Source organism: Sphaerodactylus townsendi, unplaced genomic scaffold (assembly GCF_021028975.2).
Source record: "Sphaerodactylus townsendi isolate TG3544 unplaced genomic scaffold, MPM_Stown_v2.3 scaffold_18, whole genome shotgun sequence".
Taxonomy (NCBI): Eukaryota; Metazoa; Chordata; class Lepidosauria; order Squamata; family Sphaerodactylidae; genus Sphaerodactylus; species Sphaerodactylus townsendi.
The window spans coordinates 1221180-1241661 of record NW_025950341.1 but is presented as its reverse complement, the minus strand read 5'-3'; the positions used below and the strand labels follow the sequence as shown (position 1 = coordinate 1241661).

The following is a 20482-nucleotide window of genomic DNA, read 5'->3' as shown; positions in this document are numbered from 1 at the left end:
GGTGTTCTAAAGGTAGCATAAGCTTTGGGTTTGCTACTGTGAGATAAATTTTGTGGTGCACAAAGAGATTATTGAGATAGTGAGGCTGGCAGATTTATTATTTAAGAAGATTTATTTATTTACAGGCTGGTTTTAAAGGAACAAGCTGGCACCACAAATCTCCAAGTAGCCAAGATAGAAACTTGACTAAAGCCCCAAAATTTAAACTGGGGATGGCTTCAGAGAGTAGTAAGACTTTTCTACAATGCTTTCAGGCACAAACAGACCTTTACTGACTAGCCAGTAAGTTAGACCCTCTCTCACTCACGAGATTCCACCCATACCAGTCTGCCCTTTCCCCAGAGTTGGACTAAATTGTACAAGATCTGCTTGTCACCAGAGATGAGCCACACTGCTAAGTCGGACATTTTCTTCTCTCTCAGGGACAAAGCTAAACCACTCTGCCACACTGCCAGGTACAGCCACCCTCCACTCTTCGTGCTCTTTTCCCTGAGCTGTCACGGCATTCTCCCTGAGTCAAAACTTGAAACACATCTATGGGATCATCTAAGAGGGGAATTTCCCCTTCAGGAGCAGGACAGCCTCCTGTCCTTCAAACACCCTCCCTCCCCATGATATATTTATTATGTGTTCAGTGAGAGGAGGTTTTGGAAACTGCAACAGGTCCCAGATCTGAAAGATTTTATAGGGAACATTCCATCCATAGTTGAGACGGTGCAAAATATATCTATGAGCATACAAAATTCTGGAAAGAAAATCAGAATTGAGGTTTATATGTTCTATGCTGGCAAATCTCCTTATTCTATCAGATAAAATTAATCTATGTATTTAATTTAAATCGTTTTATCTCTTGCCTTTCCACCAAACCTTGTGATATGTTAAAATGTTAAACTAAGAAAAAAAACTACAGAATCAATCAAAAAGAAAAAAAAGCAGGAAAGCATTTAAATGACTCAGGAATCACAGTTAGCAATTTAAGAACAGTAAGCACGGTCACTATTGGGAAACCAGAGAAGAACTAAAGCAGTGCGGCATTTGTAATATGAAGCACACAGCAAAAGGTAAACTAACTACTTAAAATGAGGAAGAATGGTAAAAGTATTGACTTATCCTGGTGCTGTCATTCTTTGGGACACCCTTCACTATAGGGAAAAGATAGTTCCTTAATAAATGGAAAGCAAGAAGAGGAACAACCCCCCCCCCCTTTATATACATATTTACCAGCTTTACCTCCAGAAATGGGGCACCTGGAGAAGGTGGATGGACATGGTGTTTTCACGTGTCTTGTATGCTGTCACCTCCTATTGGTTAAAAAAAAGTTGACATCTAAGCAAGGCAGAAGCCACAGCTGCTTTAAGCCTTAATTCCTAACTATGGAGCGATTGCCCCAGGATGCAACAACTAGTTTAAACAGAGCTGTCTCCTTTAGCGTATATAAAATGTTTCTTTCCCTATGGACTTTGGTATCCTTTCATTGCTTAATAAAGTAATATGTTTACCTGTGCATGCTAATGAAGATGATTTCAGGCTGCTCAGCCTGGGGAGTCAAAAAGCTATTTGAAATTAAAAGGGTGTGGAAATGGGCTAATTCACTTCTGACAGATTCTTCTGAGAACAAGAATTCTTTTATCAAAACAAGAGGCTGAAGACAGTTACAGCAAAGACAGTTACAGCAAAGCTAGGTGAGAAATGGTTCCTCTTTCACATGTTTAAGTTGTTTTCTTCTCTGGTAACTCCAAGTCTTGTCTTTTTTATTCAGATATTTCCTTATATTTCCGTGTATGTGCCAAGTAGTCATGGCATGAAACTCAAATTCTTGAAATTCTGATCACTTGCTGACCTACCTATTGGTTTCTTCTAGCCACTCAGACAGAATATCTGGGTTTGGCGCACATTAATTTTTTTGGCTGGAGCTTGAAGATACCCAAGTCTAAGGGGTTTGAATGGAAAGTGCACATGCAATTAGGATTTTCTTTGCTTTGCTTTCACAGCTAGAGAGATGGGCCATGTATCAAAGGGATGTGTTCTTGCTTTGTGGCAGAGGGATCAGTTATGGAAAAATTTCTATAAAAGTTTGATGCTTGAGGAAACCTCTCAGACACATGCCTATGTAAATCCTAGTCTGTGCATTAGGTACTTATTTTATGGTGCCATTTACTGTGTAATTATAATCCCAATCAGAAGTACACATCTGAAGATCACCCTTTCATGTTCCATTTTTAGAAAAGCAGTTCTAAACATTCTCCCCATCTCTCTCTGGGTTCCACAGCTTTTTTTCCCTACAATCTGGTGAACCAGATGTGTTTCAGCACTCCTACATTCTGGCTAGATGACCTTGGGCTAGTCACAGTTCTTCGAAACTCTCTCAGACCCACCTACCTCACAAGACGTCTGTTGTGGGGAGAGGAGGGGAAGAAGAAGAAGAAGAAGAGTTTGGATTTATATCCCCCTTTTCTCTCCTGCAGGAGACTCAAAGGGGCTGACAATCTCCTTGCCCTTCCCCCCTCACAACAAACACCCTGTGAGGTGGGTGGGGCTGAGAGAGCTCCGAGAAGCTGTGACTAGCCCAAGGTCACCCAGCTGGCGTGTGTGGGAGTGCACAGTCTAATCTGAATTCCCCAGATAAGCCTCCACAGCTCAGGCGGCAGAGCTGGGAATCAAACCCGGTTCCTCCAGATTAGATACTCGAGCTCTTAACCTCCTACGCCACTGCTGCTCCTTGTAAGTTACCTTGAGTCTCCTTACAGGAGAGAATGGTGGGATATTAATCCAAAACTACTCCTCCTCCTCTTCTTCTTTTTCCTTTCCAGTGGTAGGTATTTTTCCTTTCCAGTGATAGGATATCTCCTCCTCTTTTATTAGCAATAAGGTCCAAAGATGGTGACCATGATTTTGTGACTTAATGTACTAGGAATAGGAGGGCAGCTGGTAGGGTTGCCAACTCCAGCTTAGCAAAATCCTGGAGATTTGGAGGTTATATTTGGGGAGGGGAAGGAATTCATCAGAGGGGTAATCCCATAGAGTCTGCCTTCCAAAATTGCCATTTTCTTTGTGAGAAATGACGTCCACAATCTGGAGATCAGTTGTAATTCCAGCAGAATGCCAAGGACTGCCTGGAGGTTGGCAACCCTATGACTTGAATTACTATTATCTTTTTCTATTTACAGGCCAAGGATGGCATAGCTCAGAAAGGCAAAGGGACACAGCTAATAGGACCACAAGGAGTGATTTAGATTAGAAACATTAACTATTTTGGTGTTGAGAATCTGTCTCATGACTGAAAACCTTCAGTTAATCAAGAGACACTCACAGCTTTGAGTATAATAAAGGCCTTTCACTAGGTGGTTCCATGGAACAAACTCTGATCTAAGGAGGGGTCCATTTCAGTGGGAAAAGACACTTTGTCTTCAGCTGAATAGAATTTCTCTATCAGGATATAGATATGCTTAATCTGGAATTATAGCCCATGTCCCTTCATTCTGCAGGTGACAACTCTGGCCCTTTGAACCATGTTGGACTGAAGTTCAAAGTCAAATATTGATTTGATCCAGTCAGTCAGTTCTTGGACTTCTGGTTGCAAGTCACTGGCAAAATAAATGTTTTAATTTGTGAAAGCAAAACTGAAGAACTGTTACAGAGAGTTTATATTGTTGTGTTATCTCTGGCTTCTTGGAGGTCTTTGACATTTGTAAATGTTTTGGCTATGCAAAGCAAGCAGCTTTGCTCACTAGAGTACCTCACTGTTTTCTTAACAGGAGTTTTGACCACACACACACACACACACACACACACACACACACACACACACACACACACACACACACACACACACACACACACACACACACACACACACACACACACACACACACACACACACACACACGTACATAAGTACATCTGTGTGTCTATATAAACTGCATACATCTGTCTGTATTTTATTAAAATTTGCCCCAGAGTGTTAGAAGTGTATAAGAGTATATATTTTATCTGTATATATCTGTATATATTTTATTTTAATTTGCCTCAGAGCGTTAAAAGAGAAAAAGCTATTATAGCAGTCAAGTCTACCACTGATGGAAGTCAGTTTCAGATAGTCAGTAAAGTAGAGACCAGTGGTGGCGAACCTATGGCACGCGTGCCAGAGGTGGCACTCAGAGCCCTTTTTGTGGGCATGCACACTGTTGCTCCAGTTTGGGCATTCGGCAGTGGCATAGCGCCAAGGGGGCAAGGGGTGTGCGACACACGGGGCGTGTGCCCCTGCAGGGGTGTGACAAGGGCATTCCGGGGGCATGGTGGTGGTGTTTCATGGTATTCTGGGGGTGTTCCAGGGCAGGGTGGGGGCATGGCAGAGGCGCAGGGCACACGCATGCCCCGGGCACAGTTTCCCCTTGCTCCACCCCTGGCACTTGGTCTCTAAAAGGTTCGCCATCACTGGTATGGACAGTCTGTCCTTCTCATACCTTAAACGGGTCCTAATATTTTGGGACCTCTAGTCATAATAAGTTTATTTATTTAGAAAGTTTTGTTCATTTATTTAGAAAATTCCAGGACCTGTTTAAGGTAGTTCACAACAGAACAATAAAATAATACCAACAAGCCAACAAAACTTCAACAAGCTATGTCCAAAAACCCTGGGGTTGCCAGGCTTCCTGTTATGATGGGAGACCTCTTCCCCATCACTGCTCCTCCTAGTCAGTATTTTTATGTCAAAATGTCTGGCATAGTTATCCAGTTTTTAATTGCGCAGTATGTCTTGGGGGAGAGGGTGGTGGGAAGGTGTTCATATCTGTTAGATGAGCAGAGGTTGCCTGTATGTGTCATCTGGTTTGCTGAACTGTTGAATAACCTTTTCCCTACAAAGTGTAATTATGATTCACCGTTGAGGTTGAAACTTGTCTGTCTGGGCAGGTGGGGAAATCCCTCATAATTATTTTGAAATTCTGCTATACTTTCCATGCAGAATGTTTCTCAGCAACCTGAGACTAAGTTTTGAAGGCATCCTGCCTTACACGCTTTTTTTTTAAAAAAGCTGTTAAATCTACCATAAATCCCTAATCTGGCACTTTTTAATTTTTAAAAAAGAAATCATTAGCTGTTTGAACCATTTCCAGTTTAGAGAGGCATGATTGGCCCATGATGGAGATCTATTTTTATTTTTTTTACTTTATTGTATTTCAGATTTATACCTTGCCCTACCCTAGCAAACTGGGCTCAGGGTAACGAACAGTATCATCATAGCACAGTACACCACAAACAATAAAACCATCTAGTCACAATGCGTTTCGGTATAAAAAACATATGTCATTTAAATCAATAGCTTGGTTATGGCTTTGCAGAATGCAATACAGAATGGAGGGAACCTCTACAAGAACCTCCTCTCAATTCAACCCGGAAGCTCCAGGAGACTCTGCCCCCACCTCTGAGTTCTTGATATGTCAGGGACAAGGCAGGAAAAAAGGACAGGAAATATTTTTTTTAAATATGTATTTCATAGCATTTCCAGTTGTGATCTTATGAAAATAGAGTGGTGTCGCTTGGCTTCTGTCTTCTGGTTTGCAATATTGGTATTAATTTCAGATGTGAATTCTGCATTTTGGTTTATCCTGAGTTGAGAATGATTATGTGACATGGGTGCACTTAGCTAGGGGTATGAGTTTGGAAAAAAGGTCCAGGACCTAAATCTGCATAAGGCCAATTATGTCTAACATTGTTCACTTGAATACTCTGTCAGCTATGTTGTGGTAGACCATCTCTGGCATAGGGGTACATCTGGGTCTCTTGTTATTTGTTGAACAAAATTCACATGTGTGTTGCTGTGCTGGGGACTGTATGTGGGCCCAAGCCTTGCTCTGTCCCCTGTGCATCTGTATAAGTATAACCGCTGTCTCTTTCATCTCCCCTTTGCTTGTGGGCACAGTAAAATCTGCTGAGATAAATGCTGCAGTTGTTTAGCATGAGGACAAAAAGATAGTCTATCCCCCTGAACTAAACCACAACATAAACTGATTGTGAAAGTTCCCTCAGTTTCAAAAATTATTTGTCATGTGGCGGGAGCAGGGGGTGGGGGGGTGGGTGGGGGTGGAGTCATAGTTCTCAAGCATTAAAGGTAATGGAGACTTTTATAACTGTTCTGAAATCCAGTTTGAATTGGTCACATGCTATATCAGATATGCTAAAGTGACCAAATGTACGGAAGGGTGGGAACTTGGCATTTTTAATGGATACTTAGATGGAATTTTGATGTGCAGCTTGCCAGAGGCAGATGTTCATATCAAAATTCTTCCATCTGCCCAGCGTTTAAAGACCAGAGCCTTCTCCCCGTTTTTGTATCTGATGCCCTCACTTCATCAACAGTGTAAGTTACAGATCACTTCAGAAGCAAGTAAGAACTCCAGTGGCATTTGACCAACTGTTGATGCACTGAAGGAAAGCCCTAAAATCCTCTGTGGAGCAATGACTTATGCAATACTCAGTCCAACAGAAGGTGAGAAATATGGGTTTCACATTGCCCCCTCCAATGGTTTTCGATTAATCATTTCTTGTAGTCATCAGTTGTGGCTGTGTGAGCCAGTCATGCTGGTTAGGTTGCATTCCCTTTAAGATAATTGTCATTTGTCTTTCTAAAAAAGCTTAAAACCATTCAACACAACTCCAACACAGTTTGTGACCTATCAAGCTAAATGTATCCCACCAGCCATATATTGAGATCTGTCAAATTTTTGGTAATCTTTCTATTTGGGCTTCATGGATTCCCCTCTTCTGTTGCAATCCTCTCTCTCTCTCTCCCCTCCCACCCCCCCCCCCACCCCCGCCTTTCAAAGTGTTTTTGGAAGCAACAGAAAGGGGGTGGAAATTCCTTCTCACTGAAGGGAATTCCTAACATCAACAGAGATTTCTTGCAGTATCCAAGCTAAAATGTAGCTCTACTCTAACAATTCTCTGGTTGATTGAATTTTCTGTGCAAATGAATGTTTTATGGCCTCTTAATTTTGGCCTGTAGCTTTGATTGGAATGGAAGCCTAAATAAATATAATCATGGCTCCAGAATGCTATTATTGAAAAGGCGCCAATTATCTTAGTAATGCTCCATAGTAAAATGTCACTGCTTAAAAAAAAGAAAAAGAATAATAATGTACTTTCCCATTCCATCCATATGAGAGTTTCCCTTAATGCAGAGATTTATCACTGGCTATCAGATATAATGCAGGCTTGGTTTGTGTTATGTGTTTTAATCAAAACTATTACCTCTTATACAAACAAAGCACAAAATACTGCTTCAAAGTGATGTCAAAGCTGAGTCACAATGCTCGGAAGTTCTGAGTGATGCCTGACGTACAAGAAACCCTTTCTTCTTTTGTCTTTGGTCAACTTAGTCTTTCTATGGCTAATGATCTGACATAATATCTGCAGAGATTAGTAAAACCTTTGTCTGTATTCTCATAACTCTCCTGTGAGGCAAGTCATTGTCATTTTCATGTCCCCAATCAAAAATGAAAGATGAGAGGGCCAGACAATGAACCAAGGCCACTGAGTTAGTCCTAGGTTGAGGTTTGAGCATGAGATACACAGGAAGATTTTGTATTACCCTAAGCTGATGTGCCATGCATATAAAATGTAACAAGTCCAAGATTACTTAGCATCAGCTGGTGTGATACAGTGAATAGAGAATTTGATTTAACCATGAAGCTAACCAGGTAATAAGACATAAAAGTGGTTATGAGGATTAAATGGAGGAGGGGCAAATTACATATGTAAGTGTGAGCTCTGCAGGGGAAGAATCGGATAAAGATGAGATGGGCAGTGGAATATCTGTTATTACTGACAGCAGAAGTTAGAGAATCTAGAAGCACAGTGTATCTGTGTGTTCTGTGCTGCATATAGTTATCACCTTGGGTTTTCTTGAATATTCCCAGTGCCTTTCCATAAACTTTCCCTCTGCCCTGGTGTATCTCAGTTGAATATCCACTCCCCACATATTTAACAAACTTGCAGGGAGGTCCTTAATTACTTACCGGTACATTAACCCTTTACATAATTGGACACAATAGCAAGTGTTGTGCTGCAGGAGAGCCCTTGCTCCCATTTCAAGCCAAGCAAAGGGTTCAAATGAGAGATACTGGAGTTTGTGAGAATCTTCTGGCTTTGCTCAATCCCCAAGGCATTATCTTGGGTGAGAGCAAGAGAACAAAATGAGGTACGTCCAGATGGCGTAGCTTCTCAGGGTCCCCTCACACCCAACTAGTTCTTGGAAATTTTGTATCTGTTCTTGGCAGCTCTGACTTGATTTTATAGCTGTTAATATATAAGTCAAGGCATCTGTTCAGCATGGCCTTTTTTGGCAGGGCATTTCAGATTACCCACTGCTGCACATTGGCCAAAGGTGGCAGAATGGCAAATTGTGCAAAAGGCCATCTGAATCTATGATGGCACAAAGGCTTCCTGCACAAAATATACAAGCCATAACATCTGTAACTACTGGATTAGAAAAAAGGTACACTGAAAAAACGCATATTGTCAGTTGTTGAAGAAATGCGGCATATGTACTGGGCTTCTTTTGTGCATAGTTACGAACAATGCTAGGCTCATTCCACACATGCAGAATAATGCACTTTCAAACTGCTTTCAGTGCTCTTTGAAGCTGTGCGGAATGGCAAAATCTACTTGCAAACCGTTGTGAAAATAGTTTGAAAACGCATTATTTTGCATGTGCGGAAGGGGCCCTAGTTTCTGCTCAAATCATTTGTCTTTAAACTATTCCACTAGTCAAGTCATGTCAAATCAAATATTTATTGTTTGAGCCATTGGCTATAACAATACAGAGATACATGCAGTTAAAACATTTAAATTAAAACAATAACTTAGTTTTACATTAAAATATGAATTATTTATATTTGCAATCTCTAAATTAACATTCCCCATCAAATACTTTCCACGTCAGATGTTTTTGCAGCTTCTTCAGCTAGTCTAAGTTAACCTCCAGTACTTTGGAACATCAGTTCAAATAGCGCTTTAAATACTTTGCTCGTAATTTCTTAGCCGCCAGGGCAAAGAGAGCCATCTTGTAAGAAACATAGGAATCAATATCAGATAGTAAGAAAATCAGTTTCTCATCATCGGACAAAAAAGCTGTCCTAGGTAGTATTGGCTCCAAAAACCTTTTCCTTATATCTATTCCACTAGTATTTCTCATGTCTAATGCTTTGCTGCCTTTATTTCACCATTTGAAATTCCTCTGATGTTTCACTTCAAAATACTATGTTAGCATTGTTTTGTGACCTCTTTGTTCAACCATTCTGTAATATTCACCCCTTCACAAAAAGTGGTGCCATTTTTTGTCAAACTCTTAAGCATGTGTATTTGCCCCTTGCCTGCCCCATCATTTGCCCACTCTTGTTACAGTCAAATTTTAGCTTGAAACCTATGGGAGGAGCATGGAAATGTTTGTGCCATAAAGTTCCTTGCATGTTGGCAGAGTATAAATAATGGCACATGATAGGAAAATGACTGCAAAAACAAAGGTTCCTTAACAGAGGATTATGTTCATTTTGGAAGTGATAACAACAAATGCAATAACTCTTGTTCGTTTGGCTGTTCAATAAGTTGTCCTATACATACTCAGATGACAATTTTATTTTTAAGCTGAGAAATGGAGCTTCTATAGCATATTGTAAAATGAGTGAGGAGCAGTTTTCAAGAGATGATGTCAGTGGTGTTTTCAGGGATTAATGTAGAATGGCACATGTGATTTGTTGTTTTTATTTGTGATGTGGAAAAACACATCTGTGAAACTTGTAAATGTCACCAAAGTTAAGAACTGTTGTATTGCAGAAAGTATGAACTGCATGACATCAAAAACTGGAGCCACAGAACTTCATCTCATCATAAAAGAGGTGAAACTCCGCATTATGAATGGTATAAGATCATGTGTTTGGCGTCAGATAGTTTGTTATCAGATAGAGACTTGAACTTTGGTATGTACCTTGTACCTTGGTATGTTGTACATTGTACCTTGGTATATTGGTTGATCACAAGGAAGTTCAGTGTCTGACTCACTTGGAGTGCTTTTGGCCTGCAGACGTGTATCTTTGGTACACAATCTCTCCTCTTGAAGCACAGTCTGTGGGATTCACATATATGGCTCTCTATGCAGAGATCAACTACTGAGAAAAAAGATCTTGGATTGGATCAGAAGCTAATTTAGGAATCACTTTGAAAGGAGTGTGGACCAAACATCTGGAATGGTGGGTAGCTGAAGATAAAGTTGTGCAGTAGGAGAGGTGCAAGCACTGGCTTTAGGATGTCCCTGATGCTTTGAGAGCAAACTTTGGTGCCTTGTTTCAGTTGCAGTGCAGGAATGTTTGGCTTCCAGTGCGAGCAAGCAGGACGGTCATCTGAATGATTAACAGTGAGATTTTTTTTCTATTTTGTATTGCTTAAGGAAAGGAGTACTTTAGTTGGCCTAGTCATTAAGATGACTTGTTAAGCTTATAACTGGATAGAGAGCCAGTGTAGTGTAGTGGTTAAGAGCAGCAGTTTCTGATCTGGAAAACCGGGTTTGATTCCTCAGTCCTCCACATGAAGCCTGTTGGATGACCTTGGACTAGCCATGGTTCTCTTAAAACTCTCTCAACTTCACCTAAATGTGCCTGTTGTGTGAGGGGGAAGGTAAGGTAATTGTAAGAGTCTCTCTGAGACTCCTTAAGGTTGAGAAAAGCGGGATATAAAAACCAACTCTTCTTCTAGAACCATGACAGTATAGGGCTTCATTGCAGGCACAAACTCCCCAATGTCCAGGATCTGTGCATGATGTTTTTGGTGATTATAGCAGGGGTATTCAGCAGGAACAGGGTCTGGAGTGTTTATATGTTTTTTCTTCATTCTGGGAGTTAGTGGAAACCAGTCTCATCCTCAGGACACTTAAGTTTGTGAGGTGCTGTGTGGTTTCCAGGTTGTATGGCCATATTCTAGCAGCATTCTCTCCTGACATTTCGCCTGCATCTGTGGTTGGCATCAAGATGCCAGCCACAGATGCAGGTGAAATGTCAGGAGAGAATGCTGCTAGAACACGGCCATACAGCCCGGAAACCACACAGCATCTCAGTGATTCCAGCCATGAAAGCCTTCAACAATACATTTAAGTTTGTTCGTAAGATCTGGGCTGATCAAAGATGGGAAAAATATCTTACTGTTCTTGCCACTTTTGATTTATCTGGTTTAGTCTATTTGCAGAATTTTATAGTATTTAATGGATTTTTAATATAATGGTGTTAATGTGGATTTTTAAAACCTTCACAGTTTGGAGGTGCAATGGAATTTTTGTTTAAACAAAATTTCTGAACAATATCTAGTTACCCTCAAGTTGAATTACTTCAAAAGCATCTTTCATTCATATTAGGTAAATATACAATTTCAGCACTTTCAAAATACTGAATAATTTCTGGAAACATTACAGAATTTCAAAATGCTGAATAATTTCTGGAAACATTACAGGAAGGGAAGCCTATTCCTCATCTTTTGCATTATTATACTTTCTTACATTCTTAAGCAAGACACTGTGCTGAACTTAGATAAACCCAGTTGCCCTGGTTGAGTATGCTCAGCAGTACTGCTTCTCTATACATTTAGTATGATAAGATCTTAGTTGAACTGATATGTAAAAATAAAGATTTGCCAGGTTGTAAGAAAATAAGGGCCCTTCTGGATCAGACTCATGGTCTATCAAATTCAGCATTCTGTTTCACACTCTGGCCAACCAGATGTTGCAGCAAGACTTGTAAATTGCTGCTGTTCAGTATCGGCATTCAGAGAGTTACTGCTTCTGAATATGGAAGTTCCAATTTCCATTTAGTCGACTAATACGTAAGTGGACCTCTTCATAAATTTGCCTAATCCCCTTTCTGAGCCAACTGGCTGTATCTTTAGCAGTGAATTCCACCATTTTTCTTTCAGTGAGGGAGTATTTATTTTGGTTTGGATTTCATTGGATGCCCTTTATTTCTAGTATTACTGCAAAGTAGAGAAGGCAAAAGTTCACTTAACTATGCATAATTTTATCAGTCATAGTTTCCTTCCCTCTTTGTTATCTTGTCCCTAAGTTAAAATAAAAGTTTTTCCTCATAGCCTAGATGCCCTGACCCCTTGAGTATTTTGGTTGCCTTGTTTTGCACCTTCTCCAGTGCTACAGTATGCCTTTAGAGATACAATGACCAGAACTATATACAGTATTCCAAATGTAGTTGTACCATAGAGCTATGCACAGGAATTAATTACTATGCAAACTGTTTTTTTATCACCTTTTCTAATAATGCCGGTCAGAAATCTTTTTCACCACTGCCATCCATTGAGATCCTTTTCATTGAATGAACTATTATGACCCAAAGTTCTCTTCCTTGATCAATCACCACCAATTCATTAATGTATATTTAAAGTTAGGATTTCTGAGAATGCTATCTTGAAGGACTTAGGCTGTAACTTCCTGTCTCCAGGATCATGTGACTTCCTAACATTGTTGGTGCTGACCAATGATGACTGGCTCTTTCACATACTGTCTACTTCAGTCTTTGCCCCAAATAGGCAAATCAACATATACTCCATAAATGCCAATTTCTCGCTCAACTCTATGTTCCTAATAACTGAATTATACATGAAAATTGTAATACTGTTTTGTTTGTTTTTCATTTTATAGTGCTAAGAAGAACGCTAGTCAGACTGTCCATTCTGAAAAAACATTGCAGCAGCTGATCTTTTCATTTACCACCTGACCAGGATCAGTCACTGGAACCAGAATGTCCTCTATAGATCCTTATCAACACATTACGGTAAGAAGAACTGACTGTTTCTGTTCAATGTCAAGGACGAACTACAACTAATTATTTTAACAAGGCTTGTAATATTGGTTGAAAATGCAGGTTTTGTAATAGAAATTTTAGATAAGGTAAGGGAGGGTTTGAAAGAACCTGAGAAGTAGTAACTTAAAAGCAGTGAGTTCAAAGAACTTCAATTTCAGCTTGCTGGAAGAGAGGTCCTAGAATTTTTATCTAAAAAGGATAGCACATTTTGTGTTGGACAGTGTGCGCGTACACGGTTTTAATCCCCCCTGCTTTTAATGATTTTTTTTTTTGCTCCCCAAGGTTTCAGCACTGTCACCACATGTAAGTGGACAACCCCGAGCCTTCTGGTGTCTTTCTCAGGCTGAGCTTCCTAACTACTGCTCCAGCAGATTGTAACCCCAGTAGCTGGCAGGCTACATTGGGATTGTCCCCAAATGACTGCTGTGTTCTATTCAGGAAGGGATCTATACAAGAAAGAGGGGGATAGTACCAGCCTTCAGGTCACTGAAGATTGTTATCTGAATGCAGTAACTGTGTTATGTGGGCCAGCTCATACCCTTGAGCAACTTTCAAAGTGTTGCCCCAGGACTGTGCAGAGTTCCTGTGGGTTTTGTAGCTAGGCATCTTGTGAGAACCAGTATATCCATGTTCATTCTATATATGGACCTGCTGTGATTTTGTGGGTGACATAGGCTCCATAGGTCCTTGATGCCATAGGGAGACTTGCAGTAGTGCCTATGTGATTTGCAATACCCACTTCCCAAGACACTTCTATTTGCAGCATTTGCTTTCACTTTGACCCACCCAAAGCTTTTGATAGTTGTTTCACTGCAGTTGTGTCTATGGGAGCTCCTCCAGCTGGCCATGGGAGCCAGATGGGGCACAGATGGACCTTTGGATAGCTCCTGCTAGAAACCATGCTGAGCAAGATAGAGATCAATGGTTTGCCTACACCAGTGTGGTGTAGTGTTTAGACCCAAGTTCAAATCACCGTTCTGCCCTGAAATCTTCCTAGATGATACCAGGTCACTCTGTCTCTTCTCTCTCTCAGCCTAACCTACCTCATAGAATGGAGGTTGTGGAGGGGGGAAAGATGATATGTGTTGCTGTGAGCGTCTAGAGGAAGGGCAGGATAAAAATGTACCTAATAATTACTGCAAGGCAGAGATCTAAACTTCATCCCCAATTTTCTCATGTATTAATTTCCCTCTCCCAAATGTTAATGTTATCTTTTTCCCTCAGGGGAAAACCCCTACTTTCCCCCCCTATATCATCATGCACAATCCCAGCTGAGCTCCACTTCTGTGCATCTTCTGTTCCCAGTCTGAATCATTAAAAAGCAGCACTCAGAGAGCAAAGATAGTATGAAACTAACAATAGGTGGCAAATGTGCGATCAGTTGCTACCTGAGCAGCTAAACAGTTCAGCCTGACTACGCTCCATTACCTATCCTGGATATAACAATCATGTGGATGCCAGTGTAGAATTTCAGGTTTAATGGTTGGAGTTTGCAGGAAGCAAACCTGAGGAACCCAGTTTGGTGCCTCTGTTCCAGGCCATGATGCTAATCTCTTGCTGAAGTTTAAAGAAAAAGGCCTCTGCTGTCAAGGGAAAAATGCCAAGAGTGAGATGGTTGTTAGCTGATGCATTTTGGTTTTAACATGGCAGCTCTATGCTCTGTGCACTTGGCATAATGAACCAGAAATTCACACTGATCATGTGTCTGGAAACCATGTGGGTGTACCATTTCTAACAAAAGGGCATCCACACATTTGCTGTCCTGCAGCATGTATGGCAATGGCTCTGCTAATGGCTTTGTCAAGCTCCAGTAAAAATTGTATTGATCATCAATGATACACAAACCTACTTTTGAGATTGGTTATGGTGGTTTTTCCGGGTTGTGTGGCCGTGGTCTGGTGGATCTTGTTCCTAACGTTTCGCCTTCATCTGTGGCTGACATCTTCAGAGGTGTATCACAGAGTGCCTGTTACACACTTCCCTCTGTGATACACCTCTGAAGATGCTAGCCGCAGATGCAGGTGAAATGTTAGGAACAAGATCCACCAGACCACAGCCACACAGCCTGGAAAGCCCACCACAACCAGTTGAATCCGGCCGTGAAAGCCTTCGACACTACTTTTGAGAGCCTGGATTTTCCACAGCAAGGATTACACTTGATGGTTGTGTTTGGGTTTTGATTTGTTTTGGCACCAGCGTACTCAAGACAGAAACAGTATATTCTAGTGGTAGCATTTATTTATTTATGGTAGCATTTGTTTAACTTGCCTGTTCTCTCATATTTGAAAAAAGAGTACTCCTTTCTTTGGAATTTAGAATGTCGTTTTCATTGAGTGTTTGCAATGCTGTGCGGATTTACATTGTGGAGTTTTGTTCATACCCTGTCCTGCTGGGCGTTTATGGCACTTTTCAAAATAAAGTAGAAAGCAATGCTCTCATGTAAACTCAAAGAAAAGATATGACATGGCATAATTGGTCGATGTCATGTCCTGGTAGAACCCCAGATGTGACATGACATCAGTGCATTAGCCACCATTCTGGAAACTCTGTGGTGTTACTATGGAGTTCCCAGAGTGTCATTCGATGTACTGTTGTCATAGCTGAGTTTTCATTTAGATGTGACACCATCACATCATGCCACGCCTTTTCTACCCCCCCCCCCCCAATGATTCTCTTCCTGGCCAGAAAGCAATGACAGATTGCAAGAGACTGTTTACCATCCTGAACCAAGTAAATGGCATCTCACTCCCTGTAGAAGCACCAATGAACTGCAGTCTTGTAGCATCTGAAAGGTTAACTGTTTTTTTGTTCTAGTATTAACTTTTATGGACTAGAACCCACTTTTTGAAATTCGTGTCCTGGATCCTCACTGGGCAGATATTTTGAAGAAATAAAGTTGTTAATTCCAGAGTCAAATGGCCATAACAATCAAATGCATTGAGCTGATTCAGTCTCCCTGATTTTGTTTGGCTAGTAAACAAATTCCAGGTCTTGCTTGGCCAGCTAACACTTGGGAAATCTCAAGGCCTTGTTAAAATTGTCTCTTGGTGAGTACCTTAGCAGTTTCATACTGGTCTCCAGGCTCTTGTTGGAATAAAAACTTGTTCATTGTAAGGTGCCACAAGACTCCTGCTCATATTTGCTGCAACAGATTGGCATGTCTATTGCTGTAAAGTTACTGCCTTTTTGTAGGGTGTTCCAGAGTGAGGGTCATATAACTGAGTTGATTTTTGTGACCCTTTAGTAAGCAAGACCAGTGACTGAACAAAGAACGGGAAAGGTTGAATAATCAACAGAATCCTACTCTGTGGGTAAAAAAGTGACAGAATCCAGTAAATAACATTAACAACAGTAAATGGTACATCAAAACAATTCTTTATTGACCATAATTTCAATTAGATGCAAGCTCACATATGCAGAAGGATTTCCATGGAAAGCAGCTCCTTTGCACTCATTCCCATTTAGAAACTTGCAAAATACCAGCTAGGGTTTATTACAATTTTTCGGAAGCAACTGTGAGCAAAAACCATGTGTGATTGGGGTTGCAGCCACTGGTACGGTCTTCAGTGTGCTGCTAAAAATACCCTTCTGTGCTTCCTTGAAACAATCTTTTATCAGCTGTGTGGCTTTGGGCTTTCCTTTTTACTCAGCCACATGCTTATAATTTACTACTGCAAACAGTCTCGGTAACTCCCTGTGTGTCTTCACCATCCCAGAGCTTTACTACTGGCAGCATAATGCTATGGGAGGGTAGTAGTGGTTTATAGGGGGAGGGTCGGTGAGAACTTTCAGTTCTATTGAAATGCCAAGACAGTGATTGTAACAGAGATAGCCCCATGCTGCCACCTCCTGGATAGTGTGCTGCTCTGAATGTAAGACCTGGAATGCTGCACTCTGTAAAGCTTATTTCACTAACAAGGGTAATTTGCTGCAGATATGAAGTGCAGATCTGTATTCTTAACCAGGTGGGGATGTGTTTGGATGGCAATCTAGGTTTGATATTCACAAATTTTGACATGTGTGATGTTCAACCAACTCCAGAAGTGCCAGGCTTTTGTCTGGACAGCTATTTCTGTGTTGATAGTGGTTGCAAGTTTAAATAAACTTCCTGCAGGCAGAAAACCGGTATGGTTTTTGGTGGGGGAGTACTCTGATGCAAGTAGGCTAAATTGGGGGAGTGTTCAAGCGTGCTAGCCCCCAACCTGCAGCCTGAAATGATACATTCCATGAAGGTTTTGCCTTTTGGTTCTGCAGAAAATATAAACAGTCTGAGGGTGTGCGTAAGAGGAATGGAAGGGCTTGGCCTTGCTTGTCAAAAATTTTCCTCCACCAAAACGAGGCTGCTGAGGAGGGTAGCTACAAAATTTCCTGGGTCTGGCTGGCTTTGGTTGCTTAAAGAGCCAGGCAGTCCACTTATCTTGTTTGCTTCAGTATCATGGAGGATCAAAGGAGCTGTCAGCCTGACCCTTGGGAAAAGAGCTGCCAACTTTTAAACAGGCCCTACTAGCTGTCTGTTTAATATCAGTTTGATCTGCAACAATTACCAAGTGGTGCACACCACATTCGCTTCACCAATGTAAAACAACACTGCAGAAATTCTAAACTCCAGTGAACACCCACCCAGACCAACCTCAAGAAATGAAAGGGGAAGAGGCAACACTAACAAACCCCAAGTAGCCTGTGCAACTCACAAGTGGAACAGAAGTCCTTCAACAGATAAAACCAACAGAAAATAAAGGCAAAGGCAAAAAAGGAAGCAACCAGAGAAAGCAAATTAAGCAACAGAGCTGCCCCTACCCAAAAAAGGAAAAGGAAACCATTAAAAGCAAATTAAGCAACAGAGGCCCCCATCAGACCTCCCCCCCCCCGAAGGAAAATATCCCAACAAGAGATGGGAATGTTAAGGAACCCCTCAAGCAAAATAGTCTTAAAAAAAACCAAACTGAGCCCCCCACAAGCATCCAAAAGTTTGAAAAAAATTCTACCACAATGCAAGCAACACAACAGCAAAAGCAAAGAACTAAACAGAAGGAAACAAAAGACCTTTGGACCTTAGCAGACTTTTGACTTCATCCCACCACAACCTACCACCAAGCCCTAAGGACAATAGAAAACTTTTAAAAATGGCAAAATATACCTCCTTCAAACCAATCAAAGATCTTCTCCAGCTAGGCAGTATCCAGTGCAGCTCTGGTCGCAGGCTCACAGCAGACTTGCAACTAGCAGCAGCAGACCTCCAGAGGCTCACAGCAACAGCTAAAGCTCAATGTAGCGGTGTATACTCTCAAACCTCTTTCTGAAAGGGAGTCTAGCTGCAGCCAGAGCCTGCTTTTAAATTCTTAAATGTTGGTGTGTAGCAGCTGGGCTGTTAAACCTGAATAAAGTGAAACTGAAATGTATTGTCGAAGGCTTTCACGGCCGGATTCAACTGGTTGTTGTGGGTTTTCCAGGCTGTGTGGCCGTGGTCTGGTAGATCTTGTTCCTAATGTTTTGCCTGCATCTGTGGCCGGCATCTTCAGAGGTGTATCACAGAGAGAAGTGTGTTACACACAGTGTCCAGATGAAATGTTAGGAACAAGATTTACCAAACCATAGCTACACAGCCTGGAAAACCCACAACAATCAGTTGAAACTGCAACCTTTCCAACGCATTTGTTTTTGTGGTTGTTAGTGAATTTAACATCTTAAAACATATTCCAAACTGTGTAATATATTTATTATGTTACCATTTCATCTACTTAAATATACATATTGTCTACTGATATTGTTGGGGTGATAGCAGGTATGCAGAGGGAAGACCCCAAGACTATGCTCTCCCCTGGATTCAGGCTTGCCACTCTGTAGTTTCGACTGCCGTATACCTCCCCCACCCCCCATATTACTAACATTTTATGTTGAAACTTCCTGTTGGATTTTATTTTATTTTTTTTACCAATAGTTGATTTGAAAAATTAAAGGGTATAACCTTATCAAGTATACCACAAATTCCAAAAGATAGAACAGTATTTCATTGGATGATTATTTGTTTGATTTTTCTACAATATCTGCCATGCAATCCTGTTGGGCAGATTGAATGGTCTACCTGCAGCAGAATTGAATGGGTACTATAGGGGAATTCTGTTCTCTAATAGTCTCTGTAGTTGTTCTTGTGATAAGATTGGAACTATTGATCATGTGCTATTCTGTATGCAACGGGCTTCACTTGGAGAATTATGGATTACCCCTATTATGAGAACGAAGCAACTTGCTTCTGAATCAAAGGCAGTCTCCTTTCTGTTAGCTGATATCTGCCTGGAAAATTTCAGGATTAGTAACAAAATGCTTGTCTGCTGTAATATCTTTAAAGCATTCTCATGGTCAAAATTGCGCTTTATGTTTTATACGTTTTCTAATATGGTTTAATAATATTGTGTAACTACTTTTAATCTTATTGGTCGAATCAAATCTCAGGTCAAAGGAGGTCTATTAGGAAAAGTAAAGTACAATTTCTCTTTGGGAAATTCTTGGACTGTGTTGAACTGATGAGAGTTTTCAACTGTGATAAAAGCTTACCAAGAATTAATATTTATTACGTTTTGTTGTACAAATGTTTAAATGTGGGAACTTTTTTGATTTTACCAAACTGGTTGCCATCAGAAATTTTGCAAAATTAATCCAGATTGTGTATTTGGAAATGATTTGGCATCTAACTCTTCCTGTAATGTGATATCTGTATTTAATGTTATTGAACAATCAGTAACTTGTATTGTCCATAGATAGTCATGTTCAACTATCTTCTTGGCACTCTGCCATAGCCAACATTGAATGGGCTGATCTGAGGACCACACCAAATTATCCATTTGGCAGCAGTGATGAGAGATGTGTACAAAGAACACCCTAGCGTACTACACATTTGTGGAGAACGCACTGCAAAATAATTTGCTGACAACCTGATTCTAAGTCAGGGTTTCATACAAAGTGAAGTAGTTCCTTTTTTGCAATCTATGAAAATAATTCCTCAACAAAAGCCAGAATCCCACACTTTTCTGATTTTGTTAAACCTTTTTGAACCAGAATTTATGTATTTTTTAAATAGTTCCATCAGCAATGCAATTCTGTTGGATATTAATTGCTATAAGGTATTTTTGGTACCTCTTGTGTATGTCTCTACTCTAAATACTCTTTTCCTCTTGCTTAGTAATTGAAGGGCTGGGGAGAAGTTTATTTTCAGCTCAGAGTAAAAATGTATCCTTTCTGAATCTAACTATGTACAGCTGGGACAATGTTGACAGTTGATATACAGCAGAAGCTGCATTATCTAAACTTTCCTCATTTGCAGCACTTACTGCAAGTGTACAAATGATGACAACAGAAAGACACTTTAATCCTCCCTAACATGAACTACACTTTACAATCCTTGCAACACTGAAAAAGTAGGAATTTGCCTTATCTATCTGGCTCACTGTTTTCTACTCTGGCAGCAGTTCTTGAGCATTTCAGGAAAGGTCTTTCCTACCCAATGTTGCCTGAGATTCCACATGCCAAGTACCTGCCCTCCCCCAAAGGTGTCAGAAAGGGGAGTCAGTGTATTTATGTAGAGAGCTGACCACACCCACATTTTGTATTTTTTGAGTCTCCTGTACTGTCTTCTG

General features: G+C 40.7%; 1 protein-coding gene across 1 annotated transcript in view; it reads left to right on the top strand.

Moving 5' to 3' along the window:
- The window catches only part of PLA2G4A (phospholipase A2 group IVA), a 105758-nt gene that overhangs the window by 11731 nt on the left and 73545 nt on the right, over window positions 1–20482 (top strand). The window contains exon 2 of the mRNA XM_048482461.1: window positions 12689–12821. Coding sequence (XP_048338418.1) covers window positions 12789–12821 — 33 coding nt within the window. The 5' untranslated portion in view covers window positions 12689–12788. The remainder of the gene's footprint in view (window positions 1–12688; window positions 12822–20482) is intronic.